General features: G+C 41.3%; 1 protein-coding gene across 3 annotated transcripts in view; it reads right to left on the bottom strand.

Moving 5' to 3' along the window:
• Positions 1 to 720: 720 nt before the first annotated feature.
• The window catches only part of G3BP2 (G3BP stress granule assembly factor 2), a 29,936-nt gene continuing 10,785 nt past the window's right edge, over positions 721 to 19,871 (bottom strand). For 2 of the 3 annotated variants that reach the window (XM_080409136.1, XM_080409135.1), the window contains exons 3-12: positions 17,526 to 17,607; positions 16,300 to 16,473; positions 15,311 to 15,401; positions 14,283 to 14,385; positions 12,583 to 12,763; positions 11,511 to 11,609; positions 6,985 to 7,087; positions 4,759 to 4,887; positions 4,453 to 4,571; positions 721 to 3,685 (exon numbers count right to left, since the gene is read on the bottom strand). In XM_080409136.1, coding sequence (XP_080265262.1) covers positions 3,413 to 3,685; positions 4,453 to 4,571; positions 4,759 to 4,887; positions 6,985 to 7,087; positions 11,511 to 11,609; positions 12,583 to 12,763; positions 14,283 to 14,385; positions 15,311 to 15,401; positions 16,300 to 16,473; positions 17,526 to 17,607 — 1,354 coding nt within the window. In that variant the 3' untranslated portion in view covers positions 721 to 3,412. The remainder of the gene's footprint in view (positions 3,686 to 4,452; positions 4,572 to 4,758; positions 4,888 to 6,984; positions 7,088 to 11,510; positions 11,610 to 12,582; positions 12,764 to 14,282; positions 14,386 to 15,310; positions 15,402 to 16,299; positions 16,474 to 17,525; positions 17,608 to 19,871) is intronic. The other variant, XM_080409137.1, reaches the window with a different exon arrangement.

The raw sequence follows: 19,871 nt of genomic DNA, 5'->3' as shown, positions 1-19,871 counted from the left end.
GGCATCGGCAATGCCACCAAACACAAGAAGGGAAAAAACAGGAATTATCTTGCAGCACAACCATCAGTTCCACAGTATCAAGAGTAAGCAGCACTAAAGTTTGAGAGCAAACAACTCCAGATTTGTTGTTGGTTTTTTTTTTTTTTTTTTTTTTTTTTTTTAAGACAAGTGGGCTCACATTCCTCCCAGTACCATCACAGCCTCCACGTGAGCCATATCTCCAGGCTGGATGATGCAGCCCCCACAACTCAGCTGGGACATGTCCGAGAGGAGCTTGCATCCTCCTTGCACCCCGAGGTGAGAGGAGCCACCAGACTGAGGGGACCAACCTGTGGGGGGGGCCATGCCTTACCAGCCACCACTGAATGAACAAACTATGCCCACTTTCCTTGCCTTTCAGCTCTGGAGCCAGAGCAACCCAAGCTGGGAGGGGACCAGGCATGGTTTCTCAGTGGCACAGGCAGGGTTTCTGACCCTTGTGTCTTCTTAAGCCAGTGTCCCAGCAAAGGAGTTTATACAGCCACGACGAGCCAGAGCTTATCAACTTTGCTCAAGTCAAGACTCTTCAACCAAAATATGTGATGCTGTGCTACTATGGCTTCCCACTGCCACCTGACAAGCCAGCAACAACATTCTTAAAACAAGCATTTTCTGTATAGGAAGGGATGGAACAGTGCTCTACAGTGACCTGCATTTAAGAGAATTAGGGACATGGATAAATGCTGCAGACATCAGTAGTTTATTGGTATGTTTAGTCAAAACACATTCAGAATGGAAACTTAAAAGTAAAAATACTTTCCACCTGCAACAATTAAACTAGAATCTACTAGCATATAATGCTTGACACGTTACAGCAATAAAGATGGTAATCCACTGTCTTGTATACCTACTAAAGCCAAGATGGTCAGCCAAGTTTGTTGAAATAGAACTGTAATGACAAAATACTCCCACCATCCACAAATCAGCAACTAACAGTAATGGTCAGTGAATCCCTTCCTTTGCTCTAAGAGGTACATTTACTATCGAGAGGGTCAAGAACACGTAAGAGTCCACAGTACAGCAGGTGAGCTATCACCATGTAAACTTCTCTGGATGACGTTCCAATGGTTGTTCATGTCACTTAAACAAGAAGCAAGCCAGAAAGCAGAATGGCTCAGTAGCTCTTTTTAATACTCCGCTTTGTGGTGTTGAAACTATTCCCAGTGCCATTTGCCATACAAATTAATTAGGTGGCAGCAAAACACTGCAGCACTACAAAAGGAAAAAAAAATTACAAAAAAAAGCCACGCAAACCACACTGGTGGCAAACTGATGACAGCAATTTGTCTGAAGGCTTAAAACATAAGTAGTGGTGTTGTGTGGCGAGCAGTTCAAGTACTACAGTTTTCCAGGTAACAGATGAAAATGTAAGACCTTCAACAAAAAAACTGAAATATGAAAATGAAAACTGGTAGAAATGTGCCCCGGAAAAAAAAAAAATAAAGAGTATGAAAATAGTGCAAGACTTACCATTGAACACAGAAGACCTCGAGTCTGGGAGAAAATGGAAAGATGCCGCTTCACTTTGCCTAACGTATCAGAAAAGTATGTGCAAAATCCTCCAACTTACTAAAAAACAGCAAATGATTGCATAATCCAGAGACAGATTGCTATGATGCCCTATCTGCTTTTGCTTGAAATTGCAATTACTCTATTTGAGGTCTTCCGTGCTTAGAAGCAGCTTTAAGTGGTGACACTTTCGCACAGACGCACACACAAACACACCCCCCTCTTTTACTCCTGCCGCCTCAGAGCCAGGCGCTTGCTGCACGCCCTGGCATCGAGCCAAACTGTACTGTCTGCTGCAGCTGCAGCTTACGGAAAAGCGCTCCAGAACGTCATCCAGAAACAGACCTCTCCACTGGAAAAACGCACCAGTCAAATGAAGAAGAGGATGTCTCCTTTCTATCCTTCAGTCCAGAGCCACGTAAGTGTCAACTTCAGCTGAGAGTTATGTGCAAAATGAGTAAGAGTTTTTTTAAAAAGTGCAACTGGAAAATGCAAATACTTAAGAGCTGCTGTTTTGTTCTGAAAATTGCAGTATCCTCGTTTGATAAGCTCACCCTCACAAAGGATGCTCAGTTCTACTAATTATAAGCTGGCCAAAAGCATTCACCATTCTTGACTGACTTCTGAAACTCATGTCCAAGAGAGATTTCAACTCCATTTTCTTTAACTTTGATTAAAAAGGAGACAACCTGGAGACTACTTGGATGCCTTCTTCCTCCCTTCCCCCCCTCTGCAAAAAAACAGGCGAACTTGTTAATTGAAGAGCAAGGTGAATGATAATTTTAGCAACGTTTACTGATTGAAAGATACTGCAATTTTTTTAATACAATTTTTCAATTACTTCCTTTAAATGCGTTGCAGCCAATTGGCTTTGCAGCACAGAAATTCATACACTATACTGTACAAAATCACCAGCAAGACTGGAATGATGTATTCATAGAAGGCACCATCATGCTTATTACATTACCAGAGAACTCAAATACAGTCAAGACAAATTCACTGTACAATGCTTATCGAAGGGGAAAGGGGAAGGAGGAGTGTGTTGAGCAGCCATCCCTGTACTGAAGAGGGGCAGATAGAAAAATCTGACGTGAGCTATCAAACTTGTTGCGTACTCAGGGCCACGACTTTGAAACTCTAGGTTCTGTTTAGTTTACAGCTAAATGGATTCCTTCTGGAATAAACTTGTAGTCTTATTAAGGTTTGTGTGTGTACATATGTTGGTCACAGCAAGCAGATCAGATGCCCGCATCGTTTCACAAGCTATTCTGTCTGAATAAGAGGATGAAGGTTTTTTTCCTCCGATGCCTCCTGCAGATGTCAATATAAATGAGTTCAGAGTACCCATTAGTGCATTTTGATGAGTGCGTAAACACGAGTTTGTTTGGAGCCGAGTGTTCTAAGAAGGAAAAAAAAAAAAGGCAAGCTTCTCCAATTGCACAAATTGCACTATCTGTGTTTCCAACAGTAATAGGCAGAAACAGTAACACTTACACAAAATGTGCAGCAGAGGGTTTTTGACTGAAAGGACCTGAATTCTATTGGGCATGTCCTTTAGTTCACTTTTGTTGCAGATAGTTAACCGGTCTTTTTTTTTCCTTTTCTTTTCTTTTTTTTTTTTTTTTTTTTTTTTTCAGTCCTCAATTCTCCAAGTCTACATTTATAAATTAACAGTGTGACTCCTGTTGTGAAACTGGGGAAAGAACGTCCACCTCAATTTAAACTGGAAACCAAAAGGATGCTTTCACATCAAAGAAATGATCAGAAGGGCTGTGTCACATTCCAAAGCCAAAAAAAATTAACAAGAATGCAAACACGATGGATTATGTACCACTGCCAAGACCGTCTGCCCACAGTGGTGATTTCAGCGACGCTGTCCAGTGAAACGGCCTTCCATTTGCCCGGTTCCTCGTCCAGAGCCAAGTTTCTGTGCCATGCCACCTCTTGGAGGGGGTCCTCTTCCATCACGGTCTCGCATCATGCCACCACCCACTATTCCACGGGGACCCCCAGGGCCTCTATCATTGCGACGAATATCCCTACGATCATCGCCTCCACCTCTGGTCTCTCTTTCACGAGCGGCTCTTGTTTTTTTCTCTTCTACGTTCAAGCGCACCTCACCCCGGAACATAATAGGCTTATAGGGAAAAGCATTCAAGGCACACATTAGTCACAATTTCACAAAGTCCATTTATACAACCCATATGAAAACACTGCATTTGCTGCATATCTCAGCCTACCTTCACTTACATGCGAAAGACAAAAAATTAACTGTTAACAGCTCCCAGCAGCACACAACCCCCGCCCTAGAGTTTTATGGTAGATGGAACAGCATTTTAAAATTCATTTGGCATGCAAGGAATTAAATGTCTTTCTCAAATAAGGGCAGTGTTGTTTTTAGCCTCTCCACTGCCGGCTTTAGCTTTTCCACTTCAGGGCTAAAGCTCCTGAAAAATTGCTCTACTAGGTCTCACTCCCACATACTAGACATGAAAACTGCTGCTTTCTCCTCTCCAATTCCTCAAGTCACAACTGCAAATAACCCTGCTCCTTTTTGTCAGCCCCAGGATACAGAATTCAGAGATCCGTGCGATGCTCTTCAAAAGGTTACGTATTCAACTTTCAGCTTAAAGAATCTCTAAAAGTAAGTGTTGACCTCTGTGTGGTGTCTATGTGCAGAGGTACAAAACCTGAATTTGGTAAGATGTGGTTTGAGGAATGCTGGCACCACTTTTGTAAGCTACAGAACACTCCTGACAGAACGAGTATGCCAAAACTATGTTTTTCTTACAACTGTTGTCTGAATGCCAGAAACAGCTGCAATGCAAACTGGGATGACCCACAATACTTGGGGTTTAGGGAATTCAGTCCATCCTTTGAAGGCTACTCAATGCCAACACTTACTTTTGCAACCAGAATTCGCTGGACCGGCTCAGAATCGTCAAATACCACAAAACCAAAATTAGGCAGTTTTCCTCCAACTCCTTTAGTATTTATGCGAAGTTCTACCACATTTCCGAAGCCTGGGAAAACACAAGGGAGAAGCCCCATTACCAACAACCACAGTACCAGCTTCATCACTCCTCTGCTTGTTCGAGACAACACCTGTGGCATTAGATCATGAAGTTCCCCTGTGTGGCCCTAAGTGAACACTATGACTTTTCAACACACTTTTTCTTCTTAGTCTCTGCAGCTGAAATTGCTACTTACTCATGAAGAACTCTTTCAGTTCACTCTCATCAATATCATGTGGCAAGTTTCCAACAAAGAGCTGGTGGCTGTCTGGATAGCGAATTATTCGACGATTATCCGACTCATTCTGTTCAATGTCCCCTCTCCCTATCATCAATAGAAAGAAGAAGGCAGAGCCACTGAGTTAGAAGATGTGCGCAGATTCAGACGAACACATACAGACAGCACCAGGCACGTTTGCTCAACCAGTGCTGTACCTTCAGCTCTTAAGCATATGTTTACCATGGGTGACAACAGGAAGGACACTAACTTCCTCTTTACATAGTCCTGACAATTTTGTAGTAAAACAACAAAGTATTTGGGTGTTTTTGGTCTGGGTTCCGTGGTTAGGCTAAATAAAATCCATGCTAACTAAAACAGCTGGCATACTGGGCAAATTTGTTTAAGAGGTTCTTGTTATATCTTAAATCATACACTGAAGAGCAACCTGGTACCTATTTAAATGCAATTTTTTTTAAAAGATACGGATTTAAGTCACCTCTCTATCAACTCCTTAGCACAATAACAGTATCTTTACTTTGGCACTCATATTATCAACAAAGTTTGCCAGTCACCTCTTCTGGCTTTCATCTTCCACCATTTTGTCCCAAACACAAGTGAGAGCTCCTCATGCTCTCTCCAGCTCAACTGAAGTATTAGTAGGCTTAGCAGCATGCAAGATAAAATCTTTCTGAGTGTATCTCCCTACTAAATCATTACCTGGCTTGCAGTGTGACAGAAGCACACTGTTACCCTTTTTATACCCAAAGTATTACAGCGTAGGTATGTACCCCTTCCTTTCAACAGCTTCCCCTACAAGCCCACTTGCAGCAAGCTTGCTAGCTCATTTGAAAGGTTTCCTTAAGCAGATAAAACAGCTTGCTGACTTCCTTTGAAAATAAAGACCACAGAGCTGAAACCTCTACCATTTGGTCAACAGAGATTTCAGCTTTTTCTCCCCTGACTCTTCTACCCCCAGCCCCAGCAGTTTTGGGATCAAAATGAAAAGACTCTGACTCTGTTACATGTTTTCTGTATGACTTGTATACACTCAAAGAGTAGTAGAATTGCAGGTCTGCAGCTTGGTTTAGCCACAAGTTCTGGCTTTTTCTCCCTGCTCCAGATGACATGTTTAAAAAATAACAAGAAATGTTAACCTTTAACAGATGTCATGATTCCGTCTCTGTGCCTCAAACCCTTTCAAGTTTCAGTGCTGTCCCTGAGCAAAGATATACTTGCACTGATCAAAGCCAAAAGCACTTTTAAGCCCAATCTGTACCACAGTTTGGTATGCACTTACTGAAAACCTTCTTTAGAACCAATTTTAGCTAGAGTTGGTGAAGATGCTTACAGTCACTGAGACTTAACACTTTGGCAGGCAGTGCTCTGCCAGCTCTACACGATAATCACAAATACCACCCCTCCCCTTAGGACTCGGGACTTATTTTCACACTTAGGGTAAGATGAGGAACTATTCAGCAACCTGTAGTTCTGGGCCTTTGACTAGATAGCTTTTGCCCAGCGCTGCACAGAGCTTTGCCAAGCAACCAGGCTGGAGTGATGAATGCAACTCAGGCTTTCACCTCTCAACACCACTTCTGACAGCTGTCAGTAACAAGCATGTTTCCTAGATAGACCCGTCCTATGTATTTGGATATTCTGTATTGGTAAGAAAATGCACAGAGCTGGCTGCTCACAAACTAAGACAAACACAAGGCAGCCAAACTGAGAACGGTATTGTAGACATTTACACAAGATGGAAAAATACATACAAAATTATTAACTGACTGAGGGTGACACAGTGGGAAGGTTTTCTTCCAAAACAAAGAGCAATACCAGGCATTCAAGAGCTCTTGCTTCCAAGGTTCAGCAAAATTAGAGGACACGGAAAAAAGCATCAGATTTCCATACCAGCTTTTCAGAAAGGCATCAAGCCACATAAAAAGTACTCAAGCATATATGCGAGTGGCCTGACTATTAAAAAACATTTCAACAAAACATAAGATCGGAAGTAACGCCCGATCTTTGCAACAGCTCACCACCAGCTTGGACTCCAAATCATATCCCCCCATTTCTAGTTGACGGCAGTAGGAATAAGAGAGTTCATTATCAGGCAAATACAATACAGCTACAGACAAGACCTGTCAAGGAGAGTAACTTCTCATTAACTAGTCCCAAGCAGACACACAAGCTGATCTGCATTACCTGGTCGAGGTCCTCGGGGTGGAAAACCCGGTCTTTCCCTGGGACGCTGCTCACGTACACGAGGAGGTTGAGACTGAGCTTCAGGTTTAGTTTCAACTCTTGGCTAAAACAGGAGGAGAACATGCGTTATTAAACACCAGCCCAGCAAAAAAACCTCAAAACCCTACAACTCACCAAGACAAACAAAACCCCACAACACAAGACAGGTAAGTGGCATGCACAAAATTAATTCCAGAAGATATATATCCATGTCAATGTGTTTGGGAATACGTGGGTTTTTTCACCTCTATAAATTCCTCTGTACCAATCCAGGACTGCAGTGTTCAGTTATCTGTGCTAAAAGGTGCAAAGCAAGCATCTCTCAAGAGCATCTCCCTAAAACATGGCTAAGGTGAATTTTCCATGTTTGACCAGGCATTGAGATCCCAGTACTCCATTATTCAAGAATCCTTCAACCTGACTAAAAATCCCACATAGACAAAAGAAAAGCTTCCTTATGCCAAGCTCAAACTTCCATGAATAGGAGGTGGTCCAAGATGAACATGAAAAGATGGGCAAATCTCACATTCTGTCTGAGTCCCTGAGGGATTCTTTTCCTTGAGTGCAGAACAACTATAAGGAAACTACCAAAAAGACAAAGGAGAACAAAACAAAACCCCTCAAAAGTGCTGCAGTAAGTATTTCTGATACAACAAAGCCACCTGAAATGGCAATTTCTACCAACTACCTGCTGAGGATATTCTTTAACTTTCCTGATGTCGAGACCATGATGCTCAAAGCACACCCTTCATATTCTCAGGAACTAGAACAGCTATTCCCTTTTTTGCAAGCAAAACATACATTTATAAAGATACCGGGGGGACGGACGGGGGGACATGTAACAATGAAAAATATTTCTGTGCAGCCTGTTGGTTACCAAAGCAATTTCCAACATTTAAAATTCCATTTTCTGTACAAAAGTCCAGCACCTGCTGCTGTGCTGGGCTCTTATCTTAGAAAACCAAAATTATCCTTAGGACTGTAAAGAAGAACACTAGCCTCCAAGGAAGATAAACACAAGGACAACGGCTGTAGGCCCAGACTGCTGCAGAGCAGTAGTTTATGTTAAACATCTCCTTTACTTTTCTTTAAGGACAACACAACTGACGGTTCCAGCCAGAGAGTACCTCACAGGGGTAAAACCCCCTGTATTTTACATGAAACATGCAGGTATGATGCAACAAATAAATGTTTCAACCCTCCTATTCACTTGTGCTCTACCAAGCTAGGCATTACCTTGTTCTTCCAGCACTTCTAGGATCATTTTTTCAATTCCAAGAATAAGGTAGAAAAATCAGCCTTACTGTAGAATCTCTTTTCATTATACCTCCTCATGGGTCACTGGAGCTCCCCTGCCATCTTTTAGTCACACGTCTTTACTGCATTATAAAGCATACCTCAAAAGCCAAACTCAATACATTCAGACCCACGTTTCTTAGCTACTTACAGCTATCAGGCTTAAATACAGTCCTTCTGTCAACCACAGCAAAGACCTGCTAGGTCACTGATCTCCTGTTAAATCCCGAACAACAGTTAACTTCCACCCGCTTGCTTTGCATTTCACTGAACTTCTCTATCACACAAATACTCTGTCTACCCAAACAACAGAAAGCTAATCTCATTAGTTGCTTTCTGATCACTACCACCCCTTTTTACAGAGGAAGACTGCCTCAGTTTCTGGCACTGCCTGAAGAGGAAAGCGCTTGTGTAAAACCGTGCTCCCCCAAAATGCTGTAATTATTAGCAGCAACACAAGATGCCTGTTAAGGGCTGCCATTTACGGCCCCAGCAGCAGCTAACTGCAACTCTCATTTCACAGAGACTGCACCAAGTGGATGAAAGGCACAGAATAAGGATTTCCATAGACAGTGGCTAAAGGAGCCCTCGGCCCAGGAGCCAAGGGTGCCAAAAACCTCAGCCTAACGGAGCTCTGAGAACAGTTAAGGAAAAGGTGGCATCATCTCATCTCTTCACAAGTTCACATGAGGAGGGAAAGGGACCTCTTTCTCCTACAGCAACGCTACTAGCAATGACAGCAAAACCAGCTGCAAGTCAGCCTTTACTCACCAACTTTGGAACTCAATACCCCCCTGAAACAGAGGGGGACAGAACAAGCAAGAGAACAGGTGGCTCCAAAGGCTGGTGCAATTCTATTTTTTAAATCTTACAAGGCTTAAAAGTTTCTCTAGGGTGAGATGCCTGCCACAATCAAAATGCACACATGCAAAGAACCAACTAGCCAAGCAAACAAGAAACCACACTTGACATGAAACAAAAGAAAAAACCTACATCATCTCACCAGAATTCCAGTAGCTAGGTTAGATGTGTACCTCAGATAGCTACTCTCTGAGGTAAACGTGAACTGCACAAGTTACTAAAGCCACCTGTCAATCACCTCCATAAAGGCACTATAGATTACAGAAGAATCTACCCACAGTCCAAACAGATTTAAGGCAATGAGAGAATGCAGTGTCTATAAACAAATCTTTCCCTGAACTCACCACTTCCAAGCCAGAAGACAAGAGTCAGCGAGCACCCTGCCCACCTCCAGCACCCCTAAGACAGTGGATGTGTTAATGCAAACAGAAGGTCAGAATACCTGAAAACACTATAAAGAGAAGGCCCAGTTTATCAGTGTAGGATGATTTCTAACCGTCCACAAGAAAAAGAGCAAGAAACGCTGACCTGTTTTAAGTCCACAGCTGGAAATAAACAGGAACTGAACTGTCAGTACATGTGCAGTCCTTTGAGGGGTTCAGAGTTAATACTACAGAAGCTATATTTTTAACTTCATAAAAGATGGGGGAAAAACTGGAGTGATGCAGAGAAATGAATGAGAAGGACAGTTAACAGCTACTTTGTAACAGCACTGAAGCTGGCTAGAACAGCAGCGTCCCAAAGGAGCCACCCACTCAATAGTGCAATCTACTGTCCCCATTTACATGCACAGCAAATGGATTTAAGAGAACAGGAAAAAGCTGCTGCTGATCCCGTAACCCCTTGTACAAATTGTTCTGGTGCTTTTTCTACCAGCTTTCTGTATACCATGCCTGAAAAGTGTGCAAGAAAAGGAGCTAAGAACTGACTAATTCTGTCCCCAGAAGGGCTGAGAGTTGAAATTCTTGCCATTTCAGTATTGTTCAGAAACTTCCACAGAGAATTACTTAAACACCAAGTCACAGCAAAAGTAATCTAGAAGACAGAAAGCATGACAAACTGCAGAGGCAACGCAGGAGTTTAAGGGGACATCTATATTCTGCTGCCTTTTACAGATAATTTTAAATTATTTTTGCAGGCATATTACAAAAATCCACCCTCTCTAGGGCAAATAAATCAGAACCAATTTTGGTTTTGCACAAGGAAAATCTATTCTGTACTAGAAAAAACCGACAGTTTTTACAGCTCAAATACCACCCAAATGCTCAAAGCCCTGGTGAAGCTGATGAAGACAGACAGGCTTCCCAACTCATTACATAGCCAGTATCTTATCTCCATGACAGCCGTGTCAGATCAGAAGCAACACCATACAAGGTGTTGTTTTTCTGTTGGTTGGGGTTTTTTTTCTTTTTTGTTTTCTTTTTTAACATGCATTTGGCTGAAAGGCAATCCTAGACAGGTTCCTCACTGTCAGTAAAAAACAGAGAGGAAACAAGTGCAAAAACAACAGCTGCAATAACCCAGCTGGTCTACTGAAAATTGCAGTCTTTTTTAAAAGGCTGGACGTGAGCTACCACAACATACAGGGCTTTGGTACACAGCGTCAGTAGAAAAATTAAAGCACACATTTTCTATTTTGAGGATTTTTATACAGATGGAGGAAGCTGAATTGAGAGTCTCAGACTGTCTCACACCAGCTTGGCATGTGCAGGACATGAGCTACCACCCGGTCAAACTTCCCTTCCTCTTTCCCCTCCTCACCCAGTCAACCTAGGAATGGAAAGATAGCATTGCCCTGTCAAGGAAATGTGAATCCTTCCATTCCTCACACAGTCATAAGTTGGTACAGGGTTCTGTGACAAGTTAATGTAAAATGGATAATGAAATCCAGCATGTTTCTGTGTAGATGTTAGCCTTACAAAGCAGTTTTGCATGTTCTCAGAAACGGTGCCATTCCTTTTTACTGCTGGGGCACTCCCACCAATGAAATATCCCTTTCCAACACACCATACAAAAATACCATTTTGAGGGGAGCTGGGTTTTTGTTGTTTTCCCTTGTAAACCAAACCATATCCCATTAAGACAGGTCAAAAAAATTTCAGTAGCCATTTCCTGTTTCCAAATGAACAGATTTTAACGTCACCATCACCCAGTTACACCTGTTACGTGTAGTACGTGCCTTCGCTTGCGACAAGAAGGTGAGTGCATTAACATTTAAGACACAATTAATTTGTGCAATTTAAGTCAAACAAAGTGATCTGTTAATTTTAAAAAACGGAAGCAGTTTGCAGAAGTAATGAGACAATCCAAGGTGTTCACAGATGGGTTACCTGTGAGACTGGTGCTTTAACATGGGGTGGAATTCCAGAGGAAGAAACAGTACCACTAGGAGGCAGGTTTTTACTGGTCACTGAAGCCCAAGAGAAAGCCTGCAGGAAATGCAACAAACCTAGGCTACTAATCATGGCAAACCACTGACATTCCTACAGGGAAACTCGTCTGCTGAAAATACACTTTCGGTTCACATCTGACTATTAAATCACGGTTGTGCGAGCATTACAACGAAGATACAGAGGGATTTCCAGTTCTAGCCATCTGTGGACTTCAACAGCGTGAAGCAACTGTGCACAGTGTCCACTATTGCTACTTGCGTGAGCCCAGTTCCCTCAGCATCCCCAGATCACTGCTTTCCACGATGTAACCAAACCTAGGACTGAAAACCCTGTAGTGTGAAGTGTCTTCCACACAGAGAAAGGAAGTGGGTGCCAGAAGTTAGAAGTAAAAATGGAAAAGAGAAAAGGGATTGGAAAAAACATATATGGGAGACACGCTGGAGCTAGACGTCTCTCCAGCTTCCACTGGTTCCACCCACCTCTTTCAAACCACCTAAGTGTAACCATACCAGATGAGACACAGTGTGCTCGGTGGGTTTTAAGATTAGGCATCCTGCCTCTAAGGGAGACAGCCAATGCCCCCATATGGATTTTAAACCTATACTGCCAGCAATTTTGCAAGTGTCAATGCATTATGTGGTTCTTTTCAAGGAAGAGCAGTGGTTCCCATTGTATGAGATATTTGGTGGTGGTAGCTTGAGGTGTTCTCTTAAGGTATGTTAACTCCACATGTAAAAAGGTTTACACATGCATAAACCCACACACACGCACGTTACAAGCTGAGCATTCAATTTACGATAGGTGACTTGAGCAGCACTTAAAAATAACATTCTTTCTTTTTTTAGTGAGACTTTGCATTTTTACAAGTTCAAGGTTCAAGTCTAGCTGTTTACATACAGTACCAACACTGAAAAGAGGTACCAGTCTGGCCACTCCAAAAGGCTAAGTTCAAAACCAAATCTGGTTTACCATCTGCACCTAAAAGCACAGATAATTACTTTTAACTAACCTTTGGTGGTTCTTGTGGTAGTGAAACAGGTTCTACAGGAGGTGGAGATGGAGACTTCTCTTCTAGCTCCTCAAGGGTCTTTTCTTCTACTTCAGCTTTCAGCTCCTCCGTTTTCGTTTCAGATTCCAATTCCGGCTCAGGTTCATGAGACGATTCTTCTAGCGCCTCCTCTATCCCATTGCTAAGATAATCAAATGCATTTTATGCAGCTTACCAATAGCTTTGTATTTTATGACTTTTTATAAGCTATGCTATGGTAACAGCTGGTATTTGAAAGATCATTCTATTTCCAGTTGCTACCATATGGTACATACAATACTGTTAGAAGTTAAGCTGTACCCCTGTAGTTGTGTACAAAGCCAGATTTTACTCCTGCTGAAGTGAAGACATGTTTTACAGTTTTCTGCAAAGAATATGAAAATCACAGACATATAAACCCTTTAAGGAATATATGCTAAACTCAAGAACTGCCACTCCTAAAAGAACAGAAGCACAGTGAGAGACCAGTGGAAGATTAAGCTATACACATAAATGAAGACAATTTTGGAATGAAACCCACAGCTTATTTAGAAAATGCTGTATAAGTTCCTTACCAAAAGCTTCATGAGTCTTGTTTACTGAAGATCACACACAACTTCTTCTCTATTCTGTGTGTTCAAAATGTAAGGGGATCTGAAGTTTTTTTACTTCTCTCTGAAGCCATCCTCAAAGCTTACCGAATTCTGATTACTTCTATCTGTGCAGCTCCTGCCACACGCTAGCATATGCCCAGGTGACTACCTGATGCATGTCGCCTTTACAACTTCTTGGCACAGTAACCCAAAACCAAGACCTGACAAAGCTTTTAGGCACCCAAAACCTCCTGCATTATCTTAAGTAAGTCACTGTCAGAATTCCAGCAGGCTCCCCTCCTCTTCCCTATGTTTTACCATGAAAAGCCTTAGATGACCAGCATTTACCATTTATCACTGGTACACTTCACAGACATCATGTAGTGATGTTGTAAGTGTTGTTTGTTGGGTTTTTTTTAACAAGGAAACCAGGAAGTCAGTTCTGGCCCTTTAAAAAGCATTCCTGTGTTTAACTAAAAACACAGGGTTTTGGCAGTTCGTTTCTTTGTATTTGTGGGTTGGGTTTTTTAGGGTAATTTTGTTTGTTTTTTAATAAAATGTAGCTTTCTAATAAAAACATAAAGAAACATTTTTCTACCTTTTTTTTTTGTAAATTTTAAGATACTCAGGACAGAGATTTATTCTTTCAATACAGCTGTAGAGCAACGTCTCAAAAAGGGGACCTTTCTTTGAGTTTCCAGTGCTACCCAAATTTGAGGAGTAACCACGATTAACCACCCCCTTGTTAACCCATCTGTTCACATAAATTACATTGTATCAACTCACTGTTACAAGTTTATGTAACAAAGACTCCATTAACTGTGTACATAAACATGCTTGCTAAGTCTTCAGCTCACATTTGTACCCAGAAATGAAAATAACTAACAAACGTAAGAACATCAACTACATCTTCTCTCATCCAAGAACCAACCTTTCAAAATAATACAATGTTAACATAACACAGATCTGTATCAACTTCAGTGTAGTTTCCTAAACTGCCTGTTAGATCATATCCAGAATCAAGCGCCAAAGCAATGCTGTCATTTATATTAAAAAAAGCAGCTTCATACAATAAAACGGACTTCTTACGTTACAGGATGGTTTTCATAGTAAGTACTGCTTGCATTCTCTTGCACAGGTTCAGGTGATGGTTGTCTTTCCTCCTGCTCCTCTTCCACCTCTTCCTCAGACTCTGACACAAAAAGAAAAACCTTCTTATACATCTCTGTGAGATGTACACAAGCCACACTTAAAAGCATATTAAACTAGTAGTAATCAAAATAAAGCTTCATCAACAAAAAAAAGGCAAAATTAGCTGCAAAAGACAGAAGACCCTTCTGCTCATTCAAGAGGCTCTGTTTCTTACTATTTTCACAAAAAGGAGAAACTAGAGACATATTGGTGCTAGGAAGTTCTGGGAGGAGGGTTTGAGGGTCTCAAAGCAGCACATGTTTTTCACTGGGTGGCAGTAAAAGAGAAAGCCTGTACTATTACCTCATAAATCTCAGTACCTCAAACTAAAAAGATTAACCTCAAATACAGGGATGATTGCCTAAGATGGTCTGTTCCACAGAACAGAGATGAAAACGTTCCAGAAACTATCCAGTGAACACATGTACATTCATTCTGGCTGCACTCTAATTTGCTTTGCCTCAGTGAACAGAGGGGGGCAAAAAAACCCACCCAGGTCAAGTTCAGCCCCTGAACAGAAATTAATTACTGAATGCAAAGCCAATTAGATTTTTTATCTTCAAATCACTTCACCCAAAAATTTGACTGATCAGAGAAATTAAGTTTACCTGATGAAACCAGTGGCAGCAAAAGTACCATTGCTCATTATTTCCATTCTCTGCCAAGCCTCACTCACCCTGAGCCAGTTTAGCCCTTCAAGGAATAAGGTACTAGCATATGACCTTCATTTTACAGAAAGTTTTGGTCCAGCAGATAGTTCCAGCAACATAACCTACACTCCCCACCTCAGCCACCTCCTAAACTGCTATGATCCATGAGAATGCAATACAGTTCACGTCTTTCCATCTCTGGATATTTCTGAAAGCTTTGCATACATGCTAGAAGAACAAGAACAAAACAAACTCTACACGTATAGTTTTCCTCACCTTCATCAAGTTCTCCTTCTGAATCCCCAAATACTTCATCTTCATATCTGAAGATATCGTTATGGACATAGAACTTGTTTGGAACAGAACCCTGTAAAACAGCAATGTGCATTTTTTTGCATATATGGTATACTAGCAGTCAACATCAAGGACAGATGAGAGATACGGGCTTTGGGCTACACACCAACATTTTGGAACAGGACTATTTCACTAAAGCCATTTTCCAAGCACCACCTCTTCTCTAAGCAAACAACTGAATGGTAACTTCTACCCAACTGAAAAAGAAAGTTTCAAGTAGAAAAAAACCAATTTTTCTCAGTCACAGCAATCATAGGTTCTAAATAAACATCAAGTCCCCCAGTTTCATCAAGGAATTGGAATTTTACACTATTACAAAAACCTTGCAATAAAAAAAAGCCAGAATGAACTTTAACAAGGTGACTGTATAATTATAGCATTGCACAGGGAAACAATGAACAAATTCAATAAGACTCTAACACATTAATCACCAACTACACAATAGTTTATGATGTATTGGGGGGAAAGAAGCAGAAAGAACACAAAACACCTTTTACCCTTACAGAGTTCTGCCTTTGCTAAGAGCTAAATTTGAGCAATAACTTGAGCAGCATCAACCCATACTCACATTTGCCAGCAGACCGGAACAAAGTACAGAACTACGCCAGAGACTCGATCTGCAGAGCTGAACATGGTTTTTTTAATTTATTTGGCCAATGTCAGCTCCCAAATGCTAGTTCCAATTTGCTTTGTATTACTGCTCCAATACCTCGAGTCTAAGAAAATAAAACAGCTCAGGATGGGTCCGATACACTTGCTTCTCCACACTTCCTTATGTATTTAATGATAGCCTTCAGGCCAAGCTGTAAAAGCCAAATCATGTTTTTTGCCCCAATATGACAAACTGTAGCAACCAGTGAGATTTCCACTATCATTATTTTCAAGTTAAACACAATCTTATATATACTTACTTCTGGAGCAAGCACAAAAGTCTGCATGAACTTCCTCATCGGCTGCCCGTTGTTTGACAGTTCTCCCATTACTTGCACAACCACTCCATCACTCAGAGTAGCGTGAGCATCCACATGACGAATCTTGGTGTGGCATTCGCTGAACTGTAATGACATCACTTTCTTGTGTATCTCCTAGAAATAAAGAGTTGCATTTTAGCTACACTGAGTTTTGTACAGAGCTTTACACCTTATGAATACCGAAATCTAAGCCAACGCAAAAAATCACCCCACTGAAGCTCAAAAGGTAAATGAAATACAGGAACCAAGAAGTGTCTTTCGCCAGGAACAGTCTATCTGAGCACATCTAACTTTTATTCTGAAGTTTTCCACTGCAACTCATGTCCTGCTCAGAGTGGTCAAATAGCACACAACTTGCTATCCAATTTTTCCAGCTGTATTATAACATATGACCTAATTTAAGGCTTTCATTTTTCAAAGGGCCTGCAAGAGGGCCAGGATTTACCTTGTGTTTTAAAAGAAGCCAAAACACCACCTCCCACAGGAAAAATGCAACCCTCTATGCATTCACAAAGTATCCAAATGTCACAGGAGGGGGTAACATCTGCACTGCCATGATTGTTGTGCTGCCAAGTCAGGTTCTGCCAGTGAAAGGAGAAACCAACCCTGCCCTGGGCTAAAAGCCACATTGCTCAAAGATGGGGCTACCACATGAACTGATGCCCCTAGGTGACAAACACTATTCTAATAAAGCGCTACAACTAAAGTGAAAACTTGTGTTTCCTGGACTTGTGAAGAGTGAATTATCTTCCACTTTAAGAAAACTCCATTCACAGAAGAACTTGGTAACACCAAGAACTCCATGTAACTCACAAAGATCAAAGTACCCTTCCCAAGAAACCACTTCTAACTGAAATAAGATACATCAACAGCAGCAGTCTAAGAGGTCCTCTTGATTCTGTCTCCCAGCCTAAATATATTTTCTGCAGTCCAGATGCAAAGCTGATGAATCAAACACATCCCACAGTAAAAACAGCAACAATCAAACAAAAAAATTCAGGCCAACAAATTCCTATCTGCCTCCAAACAGGAGGCAGTGTCACATGTTATTTACCAGATTAGAAAGTCAAAGTAATGGGTAAAATAATTGGTAAAGAAAATACTGATGTATACTAGTAAGTTTTGAAAACGTTAATGAGGACTACAGGACTGATTCTGATACGCACAGCTTGACCATACACTGCTTCTTGTGGTTTCCCACTGGCATCCAGCCCTCCATGGACATAAGAAGAATTCCTGCCATAAAACCTGCAAGTAAAGAGACATAAAGGTCATAGTAGTGAAAAAATAGGACCAAATTCAGCAAGTATTTTAGCCAAAAGTTGCAGAGCTCAATGCATTGGGAATTTCAGCACAAACAGCAATTCAAGCTATATTTTCAGCTTCAAGGCTCCAAGAATACAGGAACAAACAAGCTTAATGTTCAGTATTCCCATTTGCTCAAGATACATAGCAAGCTCCTAAATCAATCTCAGCCTTTCACTTGCTTCCTTTAAGCAAGGTGACCATTTTGGCTTGAAGGTTCCCCATCGTCAAAACCATCTGCCTGCATTAAAGCTGCGCTACCCAGCCAAGGTGTTAGCCTAGGGAGGAACAACCCACCTGCCTCTCCTCCGAACCCCCATTCTCTTCAAAGCTTTGGGCAACAGTGAGGGATTCTGCCTTAGATTTAGGCTGTACTGACAACTTGTCCAACCAGCCAACCCACCTCCCCATCTATCCTGTATCTCTGCTATCCATGGCTGTTATTTCACACTTGGCTTCTCAGAAGCAACAGGCAAAGACTCATTACAAACCTCTGAAGTATTAGAAAAGACCTTATTCCTCCTAGGCACCACAGCTGAACACAAAGCCCCCAGAAGAAATGTCTGAAATCAAGTGAAAAAAAAACAGCGAACAAAAGAAGGCCAAACAAAACTGCATCTTACGGCTGCCACACCAAGGGATAAATCCAGTACTAGGTGTAGCCCAAAAGCAACATTCTCTCTGTGCTTCTTACATTTAGGCAGTGAACAGTATTTCATTTGCATTAATCATGTTATTGTGTACAATCACTAAATCACCACTTAGAGCGCAGCCTCTACTGTGTGACTTTTGACTGAAAACTAATATTCCCTATTTATACTACTCAACAAGTAGTAATTGTGGGTTTTGTTTCAAATAGCATAGATCTCTGGACCACTCCAAGAAAAACAAACCCCAAGATCCTTTCTTGACCCAGCTTCTGGATTAGATTTTAAAATCTCATATTTTTTATATGTAATATACATACATATGCTTTCAATATTTTTCTTACATTTCAGAGTTCTTTTCATGCTTTTATTCCACTTCCAAATTTTGAGCCTAGAATAGTCTTAAGTTTTGTTTTGGATTTTTACTCCCAGCTTATAAAGCATGTGACAAATGCTTAGTATTTTCTGTACATTTACATTAATAGATCAGACAAAATCATCATATCACACCTTTTTTTCTATTTAGAAGCATGCTTTGCCTTGGGAGTGATTCCCATGACGTCTGAATGCTAAGACTTGCCCTAGTTATACAAGATACTATTATAATCCACCCTTGTACTGTATATATGAAATAAAATTTTCATTAACTACTTCTGGAAACTCACTGTCACACAGATTAGCAAGGATACAGAGCATTTCTCTCAAAGAAGCCAATGCAGAGAGTCAGTGTTCAGATACAGAATTAAGTACTAGAACTTCCGCATTTGCCATTTCTTGGTTTATCCTACTAAACCTAGAAAGTCTTTCCAGGTCTGTTTTCCTGAAAACACCAATCCAAGATTGTAACTCCCATGACTACATCCAGAGAAAGTCTGGGAAATACTAGATTGTTTTCTTTGGTACCAACTGCATAACCAAGTTTTTGAGCATGGTCCAGCACCTCCTAACAGCAAGGATAAACAGAGGTTCAGCTGCAGCAGTACACAAGCAGATAGGAAAACTTATTTTCACTCTCTACATTCTAAAGTAACCCCTCTGACAGTCAGCATATCTTACTAAGTGCTTTCACAGGGGGACCAAGAGTTGTAACTTGCTTTTAAGGAACTGCTCAAACTCTTTGGTAGGCAGAAAACCTAAGACGGGGGAACTGCAGATCAGGAAAGCAGTATAAGTTAAGTCCCCGGTACATGGAATTAGAGATTTTCAGTTAAGGGGCAAGTAAAGCCATATAAATTCACCTAAAGTGCAACAGGCATGCAAACTACACTGAGCAACACCCATTTAGAGAGCAAACTGATCTCTGCTTATCCGTAACCCCTGGATAAGCTTTGGATGACTAGCCACAGGATACTTGGTGCTCTTCTCAAGCTTTTAGTAGAAGGAGCACATCAAACACCAGGAAGCCGTGAAAACCAAAATCCTTCTGTGGCAGTGAGCAAACTGTTGTTCAGTCTAACAGCAAGAGAAAGAGGGAAGAGAAGATGCCCTCTCAGAAGAACATCACCATAAACAAGGTGGGACCAAAGAACAGAAAGGCATCCACATCTCCACATCTGAGCC

Source organism: Falco punctatus (assembly GCF_963210335.1).
Source record: "Falco punctatus genome assembly, chromosome: 1".
Taxonomy (NCBI): domain Eukaryota; kingdom Metazoa; phylum Chordata; class Aves; order Falconiformes; family Falconidae; genus Falco; species Falco punctatus.
Note: the sequence above shows the minus strand (reverse complement) of the source record. Positions and strands in the feature narration are given on the sequence as shown.